The sequence below is a fragment of the Pteropus alecto genome, unplaced genomic scaffold, assembly GCF_000325575.1.
Source record: "Pteropus alecto unplaced genomic scaffold, ASM32557v1 scaffold146, whole genome shotgun sequence".
In the NCBI taxonomy this organism is placed as follows: Eukaryota; Metazoa; Chordata; class Mammalia; order Chiroptera; family Pteropodidae; genus Pteropus; species Pteropus alecto.
This window is the reverse complement of record NW_006442107.1, coordinates 8,604,117-8,623,780: the sequence shown is the minus strand read 5'-3', so window position 1 is coordinate 8,623,780 and position 19,664 is coordinate 8,604,117. Positions and strand designations below refer to the sequence as shown.

At 33.8% G+C, this 19,664-nt stretch overlaps 1 protein-coding gene across 1 annotated transcript in view; it reads right to left on the bottom strand.

Annotated features, from left to right (window-relative positions):
- Positions 1-19,664, bottom strand: part of RIT2 (Ras like without CAAX 2) — a 312,137-nt gene that overhangs the window by 173,622 nt on the left and 118,851 nt on the right. The window contains exon 3 of the mRNA XM_006919944.1: positions 18,276-18,349. Coding sequence (XP_006920006.1) covers positions 18,276-18,349 — 74 coding nt within the window. The remainder of the gene's footprint in view (positions 1-18,275; positions 18,350-19,664) is intronic.

Here is a 19,664-nt window from a genome sequence, read left to right as displayed (position 1 = left end):
GTATAATGAAGCAAATTTTAAATGCTATGAACACTTTGGATGAATTTTGTATAGTTGCATATTATCCTGTAAAACGAAGTTTTTAAAATATAAAATTAAATAAATTGACCATGACATGTGGACACTATGAATAAATATAGTTTGGTCTAGAGAGGTACAAACTTGCAAGCTGATATGGCATCCATTATAAAAAAAAAAAAAAAAATCCCGCATTTAGCAAACTCCGAACGTAGACCAGTGATTTGGAAACTTTAGCACGCGTCAGCATCACCTGGAGGGCTTCTTGACACACAAATTTTGGGGCCAGGATTTGCATTTCTAACAAGTTCCCAGGTGATACTGATACCACTGGTCTAGAACCCACGCTGAAAATCGCTGCTGCTGCTGCTGCTAAGTTTTCACATCCCTTCTTTTCGGTAAGTCTGAGAAAACTCTATTAAACACAACACAAAACAAAATTCTCCTGTTCAGAAGGTAGTCCATTCTCTTTTAAACCCCAGTGAATCTAATGTTTCCTATCAGCTGGATAAATTCTTTATATGCTCTGTTTAATCATGTGTACAGCATCTACAATTCAGAGATTACAATTGCTTAAAGACTAGTCATTTTCTTGCTAATAGTGATATTATTTTAAGGATTGACCAGAGTATTCTTGCTAAACAATATAAAAAGCTCTACAATCTGAAACTCACCAACTTTGTTCTTTTAAAGAGAATTGTGAAACAACTTGGGAATAGGAATAGCAAGGATAGTATATTGGCCTAAAATCTCAAAAATATATTCCTTCTACAAAAGGTTTAAAGATAAATTACTCTGCCAATTAAAAAAATATATAAATTAAAGTGGAATTGGTCAATCAGTTAGGATCCAAGTTAATAAAAAATACATACATGGACACACGCATACACAAGCACAGTCAAAATTAGCACTGAAAATCCCTTAATAGCCTTGAATTTCCTGACTTATGTTTTGAGAAGCTCAAAAGAGGATGGGCTTTTTTTTTTTTTTTTTAATCTTGATTCTAGAATTTTTGCCTGGCAAGAGGTATTTTGGACCAGAAGGGACATAGGGGTCAAAGAGGGAAGGGATGTCTCTCTTCTCTCTTATAGATCTCAAAATGAAAAGTGTGACTGAATAAGAGGGGACACTACAGAATTTTCAGCTGAGTAAGACTGAGCGATTCGTGGAAGAGCTAGGTTGGTGTTAATTCTTGACCCAAGGATATAATTTAGAAATGTGGATATGGGGAAAACTGAATCTACAGAAGCACACAAGAATATTCACAAAGGCAAGGAGGTTAGGAATTGAAATGCATAAATGGTGAATGAGGCGAGGTTTCCATTTGGAAAGAAGGCATAATGAAAGCAAACTAAATTCTTTTGTCTTGAAAACAAGGTTTACTATCAGATTGATTAATTCATTTTAGAGTCCAGGTCAAATTGTTTGTGAATGTTGCAACCAGTTGATTTTTTACAATTCAGTGAGTGAATCTTTGATTGCCCATGTCTGAGCACATTAAGAAAACAGAGCTTAGTTTCTCCAGTGGTTTGTTTTGGATTTTCTGTATTAACCTTTGTTACTTCCTCTGCCTTTTCATGACTGTGGTTTTGCACATCATATTAGAGGAAACAGGCCCCGTAAAAATCACTTGATAAAGACTGCACTTAATAGGAACTATTAAAAATGTAGTTATAAAAATTAAGAATTTTCTGTACAGAGAATGAGGCCATGAATCAGCAACACTTGCTACTATTTCAGTGTAGTAAACGTGAAGCAGGCATAGGCGTGAGACATAGAAAAAAGTATCAGCAGAGCATGGACAAAGTATAGCTCAAACTGAATCAGAACAGAGATATGCAGAAGAACTGATAATTGATACATAACACCACTGTTCAGTGTTCATAGTAACAGTATATGAAAATATACTTAAGTAAGCAAAAGAATAAAACATATATAGTTCTTATCCTAGAGGATAGGTGCTATTATTTTACCATCATTTTTGTCCTGTACCTATATATCTGAACTAAATAACATCTCCAGGTACAATTTATACATATTTATATCAGTGTCTGTATCTATATGAATTAGATAGACTGTACCTAATTTTAAAGTTAGCAGAATGTAATTTTCAACAGACTTATTTCTGTCTCTGTACGATACATCATAACTCCTACCATTCTAAATGTGGCACATATAATATGATTTTAATTGGAATGAATTAAATTTAATTTTATGCAGAGAATACTGAGGCGTTTGTGGTATCTTTAAGCATAATGAGAGATGGAAAACAAGGGTTGGGAATAATTTTTTTATAATATAATGGCTTTACATGTTTTCAAATGTTCAACAGCATTAGCAAGCTTTTGGGGAGGTTCGTCTGTTACAAATTTACACCCAGGGCCTGATCGTTGTCAATATTTGGTCTTCCTCAGTGATGGTCTGAAGTCTACAGGACCACTGACAGGTTTTCCAATTAGAGTGAAGTACCGTGTGGCAGTTTCTAGGGCCATGACAAACAGTCATCTTACTGTTGATTGAGTCTAACAAAAAGCCGTATCAAATAGGAGGATGAGAACGGAAGTAAGGACACAAAATAAAAGTTCAGAAAGCACACGTGTGTTCTTGCTAATAGATTTGAGCAGAATGCAAACTAGGCAATGTTCTAGTTTGCCCATGGAGTTCCGAATTATGCCTTACTTGGTTATTTATTAATACATCCCTTATATCCTGAAAAATGTGCAGTTGGGTGATATATTACATGGTCACCTTAATCAAAGAAAAATTCATCCACTGGAGCAAATCCAAAGTAAACCAAACATTTTGATAGCAGGACTCTTTTCTCAAGTCACCTCCAGCCACCCACTTTCCTCTACATTACACCCCAAGACATAGCTACACCCCAAAGTATAGAAAAATAAATGAGAAAGTCAGAGAATCCTGCCCACTCTGGGAGCTTAGATCTCTCAGAGCAACTCTGCTCTTGTTCAAGCTTCATTGGATGTTCACCTCACTTCTCAATTCTTCTGATTTCCCACACCCCTACTTCCCATCTGTGTTGTAGTCAGTCACACAGCTGGGGAGAAATTAAAATAGAGATTGCTGCAGCAATACTCACAACCAGGGGCTCTAATTAGATGCCCTGTGACATGGGCTAGGGCTTCCAAGCCAAGAACAACTAGACCACACATCTTCCTTCTCCAAAAAGTGTGTGTATGTGGTGGGGGAGGGGTTCGGTGGCACCAGACGAAGTGGCAATTTGTCCCTTTTGACTTGAGAGTGGTAGGAAACTGAATGATCTGCAGAGGGACCTAATGACATGGGGCTTTGGATTTAACAGCCTGAGAACTGTCTCCCCTGATGGAGAGAACATTTGAAGAATCAATTTGGGTAAATACAAAAGGAAAAATTGCACTGAATCTCTATATCAATTGATCTGCATTCCTATTTGTTCCCAAAAGGAGCTTTCTTAGACACGAAGGAAAGAATCAATACCTGCTTCTCACATTTACATGATACAGAACCATTTCTTACAAGTTCTAAGTTTTTGTTTTTTTTTCAATCAGAACAATTCATATATAACACATAAAAATTAAATTATATTTCAAGGCTTATACCCAAAAAAATACCAGTTACCTCTCCTACTCCTCCCAATGCTTGATCCTTCTGCATACATTTTCAGCTAAGTCCACTATACTTAACCTCAAGCCTTATCCTCTCTTACATAATAAAATATATTCTTACAATTTTACTAAATACAAAATTAAATATACATGTATAAGGAATAATATAGGCCTCCACTAGCTTAAGGAATAAAATATTACTCATACCAATGAAGTTTCCTATATATCTCTCCGTGAGAACAAGGCTCTTATTCTGAGGTAAACATTATCCTGCATTATTTATCCTGTCTTTCTTTTCTTTATATTTATATGCTCCTGCTTTCTTCAGTACATTATACCTCCACTTCTCAGCTTTTCCAGGAATCTACAGAATCAATTACATTATTTTTCAGTGAAATCTTCCTCAGCAGCCACCTAGGTGATAGTTTCCTCCAGTCTACAAAGTCAGCCTATTCATCTGTGTACTTTGTTTCTTCCCAAAATGTGCTGTAATCTTTCATCTATTGTTCTCTCTGTCTTTATGAGTATAGCTTTAGTCTTTTAATATCAAGTTTTAGTCTTTTGATATCATTTTAATATATTTTGAAAGAGAGAGAAAATAGACATAATTGACAGTGTGTCGTATTTATCTGTTAATTATTGTACATCATTTAAATATAAATTTGAATCTCTCCCCTAATCTTATCCTTTGTTATGGTATTGGCTTATGACAAAGGGAGTCCAAATATCATTTTTAAAGGGGAAGATATTTTATGAAAGAGTAAGCCATCTTAGTGTTACCTAAAAGTAGGTGATACATACAAAAGGCCAGACAAGGTGGTTGCTTTGGAAATATGAGAAGACAAAGAGGATATTATCAAAGAGTGGCAGGCATTTGCTGAGGAGCCAGTGCTACTTTGAGTCCCATGGACTTCTTATTAGGGCCTGTCAAGGCCTCGAAAGCTCAAAAAGACATTGTTAGCCTAACATTTAGTTAAGACCATTTGCTTCTTACAGAGTCACCCAGACATGTGCTTTGGAAGTGACTTGTTATCCTTGTAAACAACCTTAAAGGTTTTGGCTATTCACCAGAGTCTCTTTTCTTACAACGCACCAAGTTCTTCCAAATTCAGTTGTGATTCCCAATGCTATCCTTTAAAAAAGTTTCAAGTATTATCTCTATAAATAATGGTTTAAAAGAAATATCAGTAAGAGCGGGTTTTAAAAAAGAAAGTACAGAAGAATAACACTGGAGACCAGATGCTATCTAGAGTCCTTCCAGCTACAGTGTCCCTAGCTGAGCACAGACATGGTGCTTTCCTTATCTTTTCCAAAGGGATTCTGTTTCTCATCTGAGACGTGAAAAGAAAGGCTCGCAAGTGTGCTGAACAAGATTCCCTAGCAAACTACAGGGTTTATTTCCCTGAAATTCCTTTTAAAAAGTCTCGTACATAAGAATAAGGGAGAAATTCAATAAAGCGATGTTATGCATTTTTAAAAAATAGTAATTAAAATTTCTAGTTGGTATCAACTTCCCAAAGAAACCAGACAGATAAATGGTAAAAATTTGGTCTAGTACATAATCCTCCTTATGAAGCTTTTACTTATTCAAGATGCAGACTCCCCCACGAGTTCCATGTTCTGAAGACTTGATAAGTTTTTAGTTTTTGAGCCATCTCTTGCTAGCTCGAAACTGAATATATTTTAAAATTTCATTCTCTTTAATTTTTTTTATGTCTTAATGAGATATATACATAACCACATTGCCTTTTAAATGGATTTACCCATTGCATTTGTAGGTTCCTGATCTCTAGCCTATACAGTAAGTTGGTGCTTTCTCCATATTCTACCAAAAAGGCCTTTCTAGGATGGAGAAATCATTGTTGTCACCTTCTTTGGTTTAAAAGAATTGATGTGAAACTCTGTACATATCTTTTTTTCTAATACTCATACTGAGTTTTCAATGGTATTGAACAAAAATTATATTATCTTAAATTCATTGTTAGCCAAACCATTGCTGAAGAATTGTTCTACTTACTGACAACACTGCCAATTGCAATATTGTTAAGGATTGTGCAAACAACTGTCAGTATACAAGGAATCCATGCTTTCCTACCCGTTCTCAGAAGCAACCAAAAATGTTTGAAAATTTATGTCAAATAGACAGAAATGGCCTAAAACAAAAGTGTACTAGTAAGTGTATAACAATAACATAAATACAAGTGGTATTCTGAATAAATATACTCATGAACTAGATACATCATACATGTAAACTGCTTAGAAATATATATATTTTTATTAGTTTGCTCCCTGTAGTGTAAAACTGTACTATACTCTTTTGAGGGACTGAACTTTACCTCTGTTGAGTATCAAATGGCGCCCATCCTTCCCTGTTTCTATTATCTTCATTAACGTAAAGATGTCAGTCATCCTTCTCCTTAGCCTTATCCTTTCAAAAATACAAACCACTTTACATCATCTCTCTTATCATCTTCAATATATTATTTTTCCTTCTCTATATAGCAGATTTAGGTTACAATAATTGAGAAAGCAACAGGTCATATTTTCCTTAACAATACTTGGGTTATTGAGCAGATCAAAGCATTGTGCATCAGGCAACCTATTTATCATACGAAGAGCTTTGGGAGGTCAGTCAGGAGGGGATATCATTGTTTCCATGTTATGTATTAAGAGACTAAGGTAGGTCGCATGAGGTCATATTTTTATGTATTTCTGAGGCGATCAGATAAGCAGTGATCATAAAACAGTTGGATATGATAAGTTCAAGCTGGTTCAAAATAGAGATCTCAAGAGCTGTATCCACAGATTGAAGTCATTCAGTTAGTACTATTACTAATTCAGTCAAGAACCCAGACTGCATGCAGAACAGTAGAGGTTCATGTGTCTAGGAATTCAGATAAAACTTTTGACAGATAGATGAATAGGAAATCAAATACACAAAATTTCCAGGTTTATGTGAAGGCAGGAAGCCAGTTGGCCATGAAGGCCATGACCATAACTGCACATGATGAATAGAGGCTTGAGTATAGACTACCCTTTGGTGTTTAAGTTGCCCCCAAAACATTCTCCCCTTAAGTTTTGAAGCGGGAACTCTCCGGTTAAGGCTTGAACATATGGGTCACAAAGTCCTTCCACTTCTTTCACCTTTTATTATTTCATGGCTTTCTCATGTGAAACAGAAAGCCAATGTCAGAGCAGAGGCTAGAACGTCTGTTCCCTGGTTATATACTGAGTTTCTGCCCCAGTGTTCAGTGTTTTTTAGTATATTTACAAAATTGGGCGACCATAACCACCAAGTCCGGAACACTTTTATCACCCTAAAAAGAAATCCCCAAACCAGTAGCTATCATATGTTATTCACCTTCCCTTTCCCCACCCCCAGATTTTGGCAACCACTGATCTACTTTCTATCTCTACAGATTTGCAGGTTCTAGATAGTTCATATAAGACTGAATCCCTGGGGAATCAAAGGGAATCCTAGCTTTACTTAGGGTTTTGAGGCAATCCTTGACATTTAAGAGAGATCTACCTCTTTTAGCACCGTAAGGGCAATACTAGTTCCTACCCACATCGCACATCCCTCCTGGAGGACATTAATGATTATAAGAAATAGGTCAAAAAAAAAAAGAAAGAAAGAAAGAAAGAAATAGGTCAAATCCCCATTAATCCAAAAAAAAAAAAAGAAGAAAGAAAGAAAGAAAGAAATAGGTCAAATCTCCATTAATCTAGACAATTCTGGCTCAGTGTCCCAGGTATAAGAACAGGTCACTAAAAACATCCTTTTTATTCCTCTCTGTGCCCGCTGCCCCCGCTTTTGCCATCAGTCTGCCGAATCACTTAGACATCAAAATAGTGCATCTGTAACTTCCACAGACCATTTGGGCTTCATGGTATAAGGTGAAGGTTAGAGATAAATGAAACGTACTGAAATTTGATTTCCTGTATGCTCCATTACATTGGTTTGAGATACGGTGAATCTAATCACAGATTGATCTTATTAAGTCTAATGACCTGATAATTAACAAGAGAAATGCATCTATGGTCAAATTGCATGTTTTAATTATTCCAAAGAGCTGCACCATCAACGGGCAGCAGGCAGCAGTCTCTTGGATGAGGGTTTGCTTGTATCTGATTATTATTCTCTTGGTACCTAGCAGAGGAAAAATACCCCAAAAGCTCAGATGTGCTCAGTTCATACTACCTATAATAGGCAGTATGAAGCAGAGGTAAAAGATTTCATCCTAATATGTGTTACAAATTGCAGTGGAATCCTGATGTCCTAGAAAGCAGGTAGGAGAGGAGATGAAAGCAAGCTGGATGGGAGTTTGACAGGAGGTAAAGTGGATACCGTTGTAAATTAGGGAAGCTAGATTCTAGTCTTGAAAAGTAAAGATCTGGAAGACAGAATGTTTACTGATGATTTAGGAAAAGAATATTTATGGCTGGGGAAAATTAGGTACAATAAAAGAACTGAACTGGCTTTCTGCTGGTTAATTGATATCAGTTAAAAAGTGAAATAATTTTAAATGATACATACTTGAAACATTTTATGTTCATTTAAAATATACAAATGTATATTCATCTTCTAATCTTTGATGGTGAGCCAACATGCCCCCTTTTTAAAACAAGTCTGCCAAATGGAGTTGTATTTTTGCACAAAACATCCATAATGCATCATTCATGCTTTAAAGTTTTGATATCTTTAAAGTGGAGCAAGAATTTAAGACACTTGTGAGTCCATCAGAGTTCAGAATTGTAGATTTTTAATGCCAGATTTTAAAACTATCTTGCCCACCCCTATTTTAATGACAATTTAAGAGGTAGGGGAGCTGAGACTCATCAATAACATGCCATTTTGAAACACACTCAACCTAGTTTAAAAATTGACTCTCTTCTCACAAGATTTTACCAGTTCATGTACTTACTTAAATTATATAATTACAAAATTATGTACAACTGGAATAAAGTGGTTGACCGACTCTTGGAAAACATGTGGTGAAAGCTGAATTGCAGGTGGACTAGAGAGTAATTTGGCTGCCAGGATCTATCTCATGATTTAAAGAGAAAGTAGGGGCTACTGGTGATCCTTGTGGGTGAGTTAAAGAGAAGGCTAGTTAAAAGAGTTTCAATTGTAACAAGTAGAAGAGAATGAGATATTTTGTCACAGGCTTTGGGAACCAGGGACTGCCCATTTTGACAAGACAAAAAAAAAATGGTTTATAAAAATGAATTTCTTATAAAGACTATTTCAAGAGCAGAAATTCAGAAAATTTATAGATTTTTAAACTTAGATCTACCTTTCTGTTTTTAACTGTAAGTTTGCAAAAGCATCCCAGCGATTCTTATCTATCTTTCTATATAGGGCTGAGGGTCTGGATCTGCTGTGTTACAAAATATAAAACATTACTGACCAAGGTATTTAGCCTTTCAGTGCCTTCATATGCATTCAGAAACTAGAAATGCCTTTTTAGTTGGTTTCAAGTGCTAGAATAAGTATAATATCATTTCATATTAGCATAGAAGTATCAGCAAGCCAAGAGTTAGCTAACATAATAACACAGCCCAAAGTTCCAGTACCTAAATATACTAGGGGTGCTTTGCATGAAAATTAGAGGACAAGTTTTTTCAAAACAAAGTAATCTTATAAAATAATATATAAGTTGATCATGAAAAGTACTAAAATTTCAGACCATGACTAGACCATAACAATACTGCCAGGTTAGTAACTCTGGAACATTTCTCCAAATCTTATTTCTACAGCTAAAAGACTCTGGAGTGTGACACTTCTTTCTATCCACCTAGCCTGGCTATTGTCCTTTGTAAAGTCCTCTTAATAACCTTCCTATAATTTATTCCATCTCCTTACAGTTCTTTCTGTACACTATTCCCGGGTGAACAGTTAAAAATACAACCCTTATTTTGTTACTGTTCATCAACAACTTCCCATTACTTCTAGAATAAAATTTAGAATGATTAACCTAGCTTGGTATGATTAGACTGACCTCTTTAGCCCTATCATCTCACATGACCTTGCACATGCTCCTTGTCTGAGAAGTACTAGGCATCTCTTAGTTTGCAAACCTACCATTCTCTCCTCTTCTACAGACATCCTCACATGACAGTTTTCACACCTGGAATAGTTTTTATTTTTTCCCCTCTATCTGCCTCATGAGTTCAAACTCACATTTCAAATTAAAGCCTTGAGTAACTTTAAACCTCCATATTAGGCCAGGTTCCATCTGCACATTTGCAATTGTTTAGTTTAGTTTAGATTAGATTAGTTTATAGTTATTTATCAGTCTTCTGCACAAGATGGTGTCCATGAGGTAAGAGTCCATCTCTGCTTTGTCCATCCTTGTGTCCAATTTCATGTGTAAACATTATAGTCTCCTAAACAAAATTTAAATGACTAAATCAGTTATTTTTATTGTTTAAAAAATAATTTTGGGTCATATTGTTTGACATTTTAATGCTAGAGTTAAAAACTCTAACTGGAAACTTGTCAATACCACGACATAGTAATATAAGACAACAAATAAAGTACTTTTATAAAACTTCAAAAAACTTGAAAGTAAATTAATTTCTGATTTAGAGGATTAAAATACACACATATATAATATGCAATATAATACATACATATAATGATAAGTATGACAAGCATTACACTATTAACATTTAAACTCTGTAGTTGAACAGTTACACATTTCACCCTAGATCCTAAATAGACATTAAACTTAAAATGACAGCTTTGTGGCTTATTGCAATTTTTCATATATCAGCCTATTCTCTGGAATTTACATGTTAAGAGGTGTTCATTCTATTTTCAAAACAAACAGAATTGAAGGCCCAGGCTAGAATGACGCTATTCACCCAATAGACTATAGGGACCAATCATTTGTCAGATTTAGGTCATTGCACTTCATTTGAGATTAATTTGTGGGTTGAAGTAGTTGAATTAATAAAAGTTCATAATTTATTTGCACTATAAACCATTGCTTAGAGGTTTACCTGTTCCAAGAGGGATAAATAGCCTGGTGAAGACATTTCAGCTTATGGAAAATAACTGAGTCATTTATTTTATGTCTGTATGCACTGTGAGACATTTCTGAGCTGATAACTAGGGAGATCATTATGCATGTGGAACACATGATGACACCACCAGCTGGCATCTCAAGACTAAAGTAAATTTAGCAAGAGTAATTTTCCAAGAAAATATAAATGAGACTATATATACTCTCAAACAGGTAATGCGATAAAGGAAGATATTTTTAAAAAGTAAATGCCATCAATAACAAATAATCAGAAAGTTTCCATACATTACTTGGAATGCCTTAAGCCCTGTTTGAGCTTTTCTCTTCTGTGGTAGATTTCTCAGGATACAGCTTCACTGTTCTGAGGATCACCTCAGAGGGAAATTTAAGAATTGCCACTGAAATCTATATTACATAACATCATAAACAAACTTACATGGGCAAAAATCCTAGAAGGCATGTAAAATTTAGAAATTGTGGGACAAACCTTCATGTTATTGCCAGTGTTTGCAGTAGTATTCTTAAATGATTCTGAGTCCAAGCTGAAGGTTAGCAACAGCTCTGTGTTAATAAGCTGTGAAGATATTTCCCAACTATATTTTCTCAACAGATCCTATACCAATTGTGTATAGACTAGTACATATTCATCAAGATTATATACAGTTTGCTATTACCAGAAATATGTTAATTAGTATATTTTTTTAAGAGAATATATTGCTCTTCATTCTCTCAGGATAGAAAAAAAATCATCTTTGTGTTATTAAACATGCTTCTCAAAATATCATATATTTGCATATTTTTGATCAATGGCCTTTTTTCCTAAAGTTTTTATAACATATAAAATTATTTGTTAGGGTTTTTTGTTTATTGTTTATGCTCTCTAAGTTTCTCAGTGCATCTTAGATAGTCTTGATTTGTAGGATTCCAGATGTGGTGCTGTATTTCAAGCCTATGTTATTTATGGGATTAACAGGTAATATGGCTTTGGGGATTATTTTAAAAGTTATTCTAGTTTATAAGGTTTATACATAAAATAATAAAAAATTAAAAAACATAAATATTATAGTCACTATATACCCAGTTAGTATTTACTCTAATTCTCTACTGTGAAAGCAATTCAAGAATTTTAGTTTTTCTTGAAGAGATTCAAATTCTACAGTCTTTCTTTTTATTCAAAGATGAATAAATGCCTAGTTAGAAATATTAAAATTGTTATCAGTTACTTCAGAAGTGGAGTTTTGGAAATGACTGGACAACAGTAAGGTTAGCCAATTTATTGATGGACATATCAAATCAAATCAGGTTCAACACAGGAATGCTGAATCTCTAATATGAGTACACACAAAGAGTTTTTATTAAGGCCTAGTTGAAGCTATTCAAAACTCAGGCAAGCTTATTCTAATCCTACCTCTCTGCTAACTGACTCTCGATTGTAGCCACATGTTTCTCTTATCTGCAACTAGAGTTCAAGATCAAGGTAGGAGCAACCATGGCACCTATGTCCAAATCAAGAGAATAGTTGTGGCATCATCACATTAATTTATTGTAAAGATATGTGACCCCATAAGTGACTTGACAGCCACAATTAAATTTTTATAAGCATATCCCCAGAACCACCAGATGTACTGCTATTTAGGCCATGAAACGATTCTTCTTTAACTATCACAACTACTGAAATAAAGTTATGTAATATTTTGATACCAATTAGTAGCACAGCCTTTGCAAATGATATTCGTGATGCTTAATTTTATGTCAGCTCAGCTGGGCTAAGCAATCTCCCAAAAGCTGGTAAAACATTATTTCCGGATGTATCTTTCAGAGGTTTTCTAGAAGAGATTAGCATTTGAATTGGTGAACTGAGTAAAGCAGATGGTCCCTCCCCAGTGTGGGTGGGCTTCATCCAATTTGTTGAGGGCCCAAATAAAGCAAAAAGGTGGAGAAAGGGTGAATTAGCTCTTTCTCCACTTGACTGAGATATCTATCTTCTCCTGCCCTAGAACATTGGAGCTCAAGGTTCTTGGGATTTGGGACTCAGATCAGGGCCTATACCATCAGGCCCCAATTTTCAGGCCTTTAGACTTGAATTTATACCATATGCTTTCCTAATTCTCCAGCTCACAGCTTGTGGGATTTCTTGGCCTCCATAACTGTGTAGGCAAATTACTATAATCAATCTCATCTTATTACCTATATCTATATCTATGTAGATATATTCTATTGGTTCTTTTCTGTGGAAAACCCTGACTAATACAGTATTCTTTCAGAGGGGAGAGAGGGAATGCTTTTGACATAGTACTGGCACCAAAGTTTCTGTGAATGTATTAGTCCCATTGACTTCTGTAGTTTAATGAGAAGATGATGTTTTTTTGGCTGGCTTTAGCTCATTATATGTTTGGGTTTTTTTTGTTTTTGTTTTTGTTTTGTTTTGTTTTGTTTTTGACAAAAATGTATGCCTCCTCTGTGTTGTACCAATTTTTGTTGCTCTATAATTCAATTTTTTTTTCTCTGAAATTTCAGGAATGAGAATAAAAGAGAGAAATGCTTAGGAGTGAGCGGTAGCTATAAAGGCAGGCCTCTACCAAACTTATACATGAAACCTGCCCAAAATAAAAAGAAAAGAGTCATTCTACAAGGAAACATTTTGGGTTTCCCAGAACACCATCTTGATTTTGAATTCAAAGTTGGATATCTGCAAAGAAAAGTAATAGCATTTTGCATTTTATTGTAAATAGGGCTTTCCTGCATTATAGTAGGGGGAGAAATAAACAAAGTAGTAAGGGAAAACCCATTTAAAATGGTTTTAAAACTATATATTTTGAGGGCCTCACTTTATGAGACATTAAAATATTACTGATAAAAAATGCTTTTTGGATTTTCATTAGATAAGGTATTTTAGTTTTCATTTGAAACTTGAATTAATTCAGAATGAGAGAACAACATTGTTGGATAATAGGCTAGAATAACCAAGATAACTGTCAGAGCAACTCACAGAAGTATTAAGTTTAGGGTATGAACATGTGTTTATCTGAAGAGCCTTTGGGAGTCAAACATCTCTGCTTCAAAGCTGAAAGCAAGGTACAAAATGTTCGGCTTAGGAGCCTGGCGGGAAAAACATGTCTTTTGATTTCTTAGTGATACTAAAGATACTTGTTACCCTAGTGGGTGGACTTATCATTTACTCTGAAGGCATTTAATGGCTCTGGGGCAATATATTTTCCAACTCTTTTGGTCAGTTTGTCTCCAGTTGCTCATGAAGTTAAAATCCAAAGTCAACTGGTAGTTGGTTAAGAATAACCCAGGTGCCTCAAATGAGAGCATTCCAACAGCTTAGCTGCCTAACTGTGGAACTGATTTCTAATAGAGAAGTTTGGTTTCCCAAACTTCAAAGAAAATATTCACCAAGAGTCTTAAACCCCCCAATAAATAAACAACATCTGGATTTATTATATTCTTTCCCAATTGATTGAAAAAGCTGCATGATTAAGAAATGCCTACAATATATCTAACAAGACACAAGACATAGACAGTGTCATAAAAGAAGACATAGTCCTTCACTTAAAGGATTTTTTAATCTTGTAAAGGAGACTAACTGACCCATTTACATTTTGATATATTAGCTATAATGTACATAATATAAGGACTACTGGTATTTCCCAAGTGCTTTTCTACTAAAATCTGTTTACCATACTAAGATTCTATAGGTTACTCCAGCAAAAGTCATGCCCTTATTATTATATATGTTCCCAACCTGCCAACCTGGGTGTAAAGTATAGAAATATGACCTAGATAAAAACATCAAGCTTCTTCCTTAAGCCTTGATTTAGTTTTAAAAACCGTGTTTTCCATTTCCTTTCCTCTGATTCCTGTCATGACCTCCTGTAGCTTTCCAGATATATAAGATGTTCGAAGTCCACTCAGAATCATTCTCACTCTCTATTCCCCACAAATGAAGACAGAAAGAAGTTTTAACATCACAATATTGCTATGTTCCTGAAGGAAGAAAAAGGAGAAATCAAAGGAAAAGCTTTTGTAATACCTTCGGTTTTATCATCAAAATGTCCTACTCCTAGAATGATGATAGGCATTTTACCTACTTGTTTTTCTTTTAACTGATTCATAATTGGAAGTTATGTGTATAAATATACCTCCTTGGTGAAATTAATAGTGTGTTGGGAGAAGCCCTCCTGATTTATCTTTCTCTGGTTATCATTTCGCCTAATCAAAAATAATTGATTTTCATTCTTTAACTTAATCGAGAGCTAACTTGATGACACATAAGTGACATTTTCTCTTAATAAACCAGGTACATCTTGCCTTCATTACTACACTGAAAATTTCTTAAAGGCAGGAAACATTTTTCAAATTTGTTTGAATCTGTCATAGCACCTAGCATGATTGAGAGAGCATAATCAGTGTCCAATACATAAGAATTCATTATTGAATGAATGAATCACTTTTAAGAATAATAGAGCACAAAATGTTTTAAATAACATTTAATCTAAGCTCTTTATTTAAAAAAATATAAAGTGAATCACAGTAACAATAAATATTGTGTCTAATTCTATATATTCCATTTATGTCAGATGTGGGAAAAATACATGTCATAAGCCCAAATGTTTTATTCACTTATTCTTAACTAGGTCCCTCCTTCATGATATAGCTGTACAAGGGTTATAGCAAGTGGTATGGGTTGACTTTATTGTTCTTGCTAATTTGATCACTCACATAGATGCAATATTATTATTTATTTATATTGTCTAAACCTTTCACCAATGGATCGATATATTGACAATGTAACTCAAGGAAAATCTTCAAGAAATACCCCTGATATTTAGTATTAGGGAAGATAAATGCTTTGTGTAAAATATCGTAAAAGATATAAATAAAAAGATGATTGTAAACAAACTCTTATACTAATGGCATTTTTTCTTCAGATTTTTCCTTGATTTTACCATCTTGAGTTTTTGATCCATTGTTCTTGCCATTTTTTTGTGCTTGTGGTTTTCAGCTAAGACTCTTTTAATTAAAATATCATTGACATTGTCAAAAAAGTAACATACAAAGAGCAAGCATTACTAGTCATGGGTAGTCCAATACTGTTCACAGAGATGGCATTTAGAGGTAATGTGGCTATATCAACATAGACTTTCAGGAAAGACTCATGAGCCTAGCACCAGAATCATTCCAGTCTTGACATTTCGAAGCCATGTGATCTTGGGCAAGCCACTTACCTCTTCTGAGCCCCAGTGTCCTTATTTGTAAACAAAAGGAACTAAAATGTGTGAGCTCTAAATATTCACACTTATAGTCATTTACATGGATATTAAATATAAACATGTACAGAGTTTCTGCTAAGGATGATTCTTAATGAAAGTTATGTTTGCACAGTGGTGGCCCCGCAGTAATTCTAGGATGCAAAGCTCTGGGATTGTCCACCACAAAAATGCAATACTGAAGAAAATGATTTAAATGATGAGGTCAATGAATGACATTATGTTTTTCAGCTATTTTTATCTCAAGTATATTTTAGAGAGTCTTGGTAGTCATTTCATGCAATACATTTATGCTATGTGTAAATCAAAATTTTTTTATTTAATTTGGCAGGTTTAGTTTTGAAATTGCCAAGTTTCAGCTAAAAATATAAATGACAAATATAAATCTTAATGTTCTACATATCAGATGAGTAGATGCTTAAACATGGTTGAATAGGAACACTCACTGTTTATGAGAGGTGATATGATTAAAGACATGGCAGTCAAATTTGACATCTCTTTCTTCAGTTTTGAGTCAATTCTTTCTTATACATGTGCAGAGATAAAAGTATAACTCTTCCAGGCCAGGGACTAGAGTGATTTTATTTCTTTTGTGTCCCTGTGGAACCATTAGTCCTGTGTTGTAACCCTATGGATGCCCAGTTAATAATATTGAGAATGTGAGATACATACATACATACACAGATATGTACAGACATATAATCCCACACAATTGCATTTCACATACACTGAATTACTAAGGACTTTGTGATGGGCCTCTGTATTTTTTACAGATTTTTATGCAATTCATGGTCTAGCTATTTTTTCCCTGAGCCAATGGAAATAGTTCCATTCTAAGTATCTCCAAAGTCTTCAAGACTTTCCCCACTCTCATATGTCTGTTGTCCAAATGTCCCTGGAAACAAATGAGTTTGTTAATATATGGGTTTCAAATATCTCATAAATATAGAAAGAGTATAAACAGCAAATAAATATATGTGGAAAAGAAGGACTACTCTCACATTTACTGTGTCATTCTATTTAAATTAAGTGTGTTTTCAAATATTCTATAATTACATTACTTTTTGATCCAGGTCTTACTGACAGAGGTGCATTAAAATTTTCCCCTAGACATGATTTTGGATTTATATTTTTTTCTGTATAGTTTGCTCTATTTGTCTTGAATACTATAGACTAGAAATTTTTTAAATCTTTTTGATAATTGTTATTACAAATTGACACTTTACAGATTAATAATGCTTTTTTTTTCAGTAAAATCTATTTTGTCTGATAATACAGGTATACCTGCTTCAGGTTTTGTCACCTTTGCCTACTTTTTTCTAATCATTCTTTGATTTGCCACCTTTCTGTACCCTTATGTCTCTTTTAAACCAAATAGATACATGTTAGTTGTATTCTTTTATTCAACATGATATTACCAATTTACTTGCCTATTCTGGGAGAGCTATATTTATTTCCATTTATTTCTATTTCTGATATGTTTATATGTATTTATTATGCTTCCTCGTTACCTTTTTTCCTTCGTTTCTTCTTTCTTTTCAATCTTATATTAATGTTTTTTATTTATTCTTCCCTTTCCCTCTGCTAGTTTTTAAGTAACATTTATTAAGACTTTATTTTTTGGAGCAGTTGTAGATTTACAATAGAGTTATTATTTTATACCTGGCATGTAATCAATATAATTTTAACATGGTTACTTTAAAAGTATGAAGCTAAAGGAAATCTCTACCCTCCTCCCAAATACTGCAAGCCTTTTAAATATTTTAACTTTGATTCTTTTCCTCCCATCTTATTTATAATTGCTGTGTAGTATTTTAGTTCTGTCTTTTATTTTTATACCACACAAATTACGTTCTTCTCTGCCTCCTTATTGTTCATGTTCTCCTTATGCCTATTTACAGATTTATAAACTAATGTATTAGATTTGCTAAATCTTGGTTACATCACTCATTTCACTGAACTATCTTCCTAGCCTTGGTTCATGTGTATATTTGCAAAGTAGACCTTTCTTTATTACAATCAAGTAAAATTCTCTCATAAAAACCATCATCAGATCATAGACTAGGACAGAATTTTGTGAACATCTGAGGAAGACTTTATTAGTTTTATAATCTCAGCAATATTACATCTACACATGCTTTTTAAAGAAAATTATGGGCATATTGAAATATTCTGGTTGGCAATGAGTCACATTTTCCTGTCAATTCTTTTCTTATTTGATCCTTGATTGCTATTGAAAATTTGTTGTACTCCTGTTTGAATAAACTCATCTTCTTCTTTGTCATAAATGCATTTGAGGTTAAAGCCTAAACTGGCCTCAGACATTGTAGAGATCCAAGAAAATTACCTACCTGACCAGCAGTGTCCAAGATGTCCAAATAAGCTGGCTCATTGTCAATCCTAACTTGGGTCTTATAAGCATCTTCTGAAAAAACACAAGACAAAGTTTATATTTAAATATATTCAGCAGAAAAAGCAATGATTAATTTTTAGATTTCATAACAAGACTAAGTACGTTGCTAAATGAGGCAATCAGAGACTCCAATACAGTATATAGAGTGAGAAGGCTATAACCCAGGAAAATATAGGAAAGGGAGTCTTTGCCTAAAGTGAAGTCAGATGTCTTTCTCCTTCATCAGGAGAATTAATGACTTGAAGTACCTTGGTCATGTTACCTAGAGAAACAAACCATGGAACAAATGTGTCATTTCTTTCTTAATTATGCACAAGTTTGTATCCTAACATTATACTCAGTTCGAAAGACTTTTTCCTTTAAGATCACAAATAAAACAAGGATGCCTGTTTTAACCCTTTTATTTAACATAGTACTGGAAGTCCTAGTCAGAGCAACAAGGCAAGAAAAAGAAATTAAAATCATTCAAATGAAAATGGAGTAAAATTTTCTATTTGCAGATAACATGATCTTACAAATAGAAAGCGATAAAGATTACACACACACACACATACACACACACACAAATATATATATGAACTTCTAAACAAATTCAGCAAAATTGCAGAATAAAAAAATCAACACACAAAAATCATTTCTTTCTATATGCTAATAATGAACAATAAGAAAAGGAAATTAAGAAAATGATTCCATTTATAATAACATCAAAAGGATTGAATACTTAGGTATAAAGTTAACTAACGGGGCAAAGACATACGCTAAAAACTACAAAAAGTTTAATGTCTTGGTGTTTTTGTTAACTTACATGAGATTTTTATATATTCTGGATTCTAAACACATCAGATACATGGTTTGCAAATATTTTTTTCCTGTTCTGTAGCTATCATTTTACTTTATTAATATCTTTGTTGCATGAAAGTTTTTCATTTCGATGAAGTGTAATTTATCTACTTTTTCTTTTGTCGCTTATGTTTTTGGTATTATAGCTAAAGATCTAGTCCCAAATTCAAGGTCATGAATATTTAACCCTATTTTTTCTTCTAAGACTTTTATAATTTTAGCTCTTATATTTAGATCTTCAATCCATTTTCAGTTAATTTTTTAAATATGTTGTTGGGTAAGCATATAAATTCATACTTTTGCATACAATTCTTATTTTATTTTAAGGCTGATAGTAATGTCTCTACTCTAATTTTTAATTTTATTTATTTGAGTAAACTTTTTTCTTGGTCAATCTAAGGTTTGTCCATTTTTTTTAGCAACTCGGTGTCATTAATTTTCTCTGTTATTTTTATGTTCTCTATTTTATTTACCTCTTTTTAAGTCT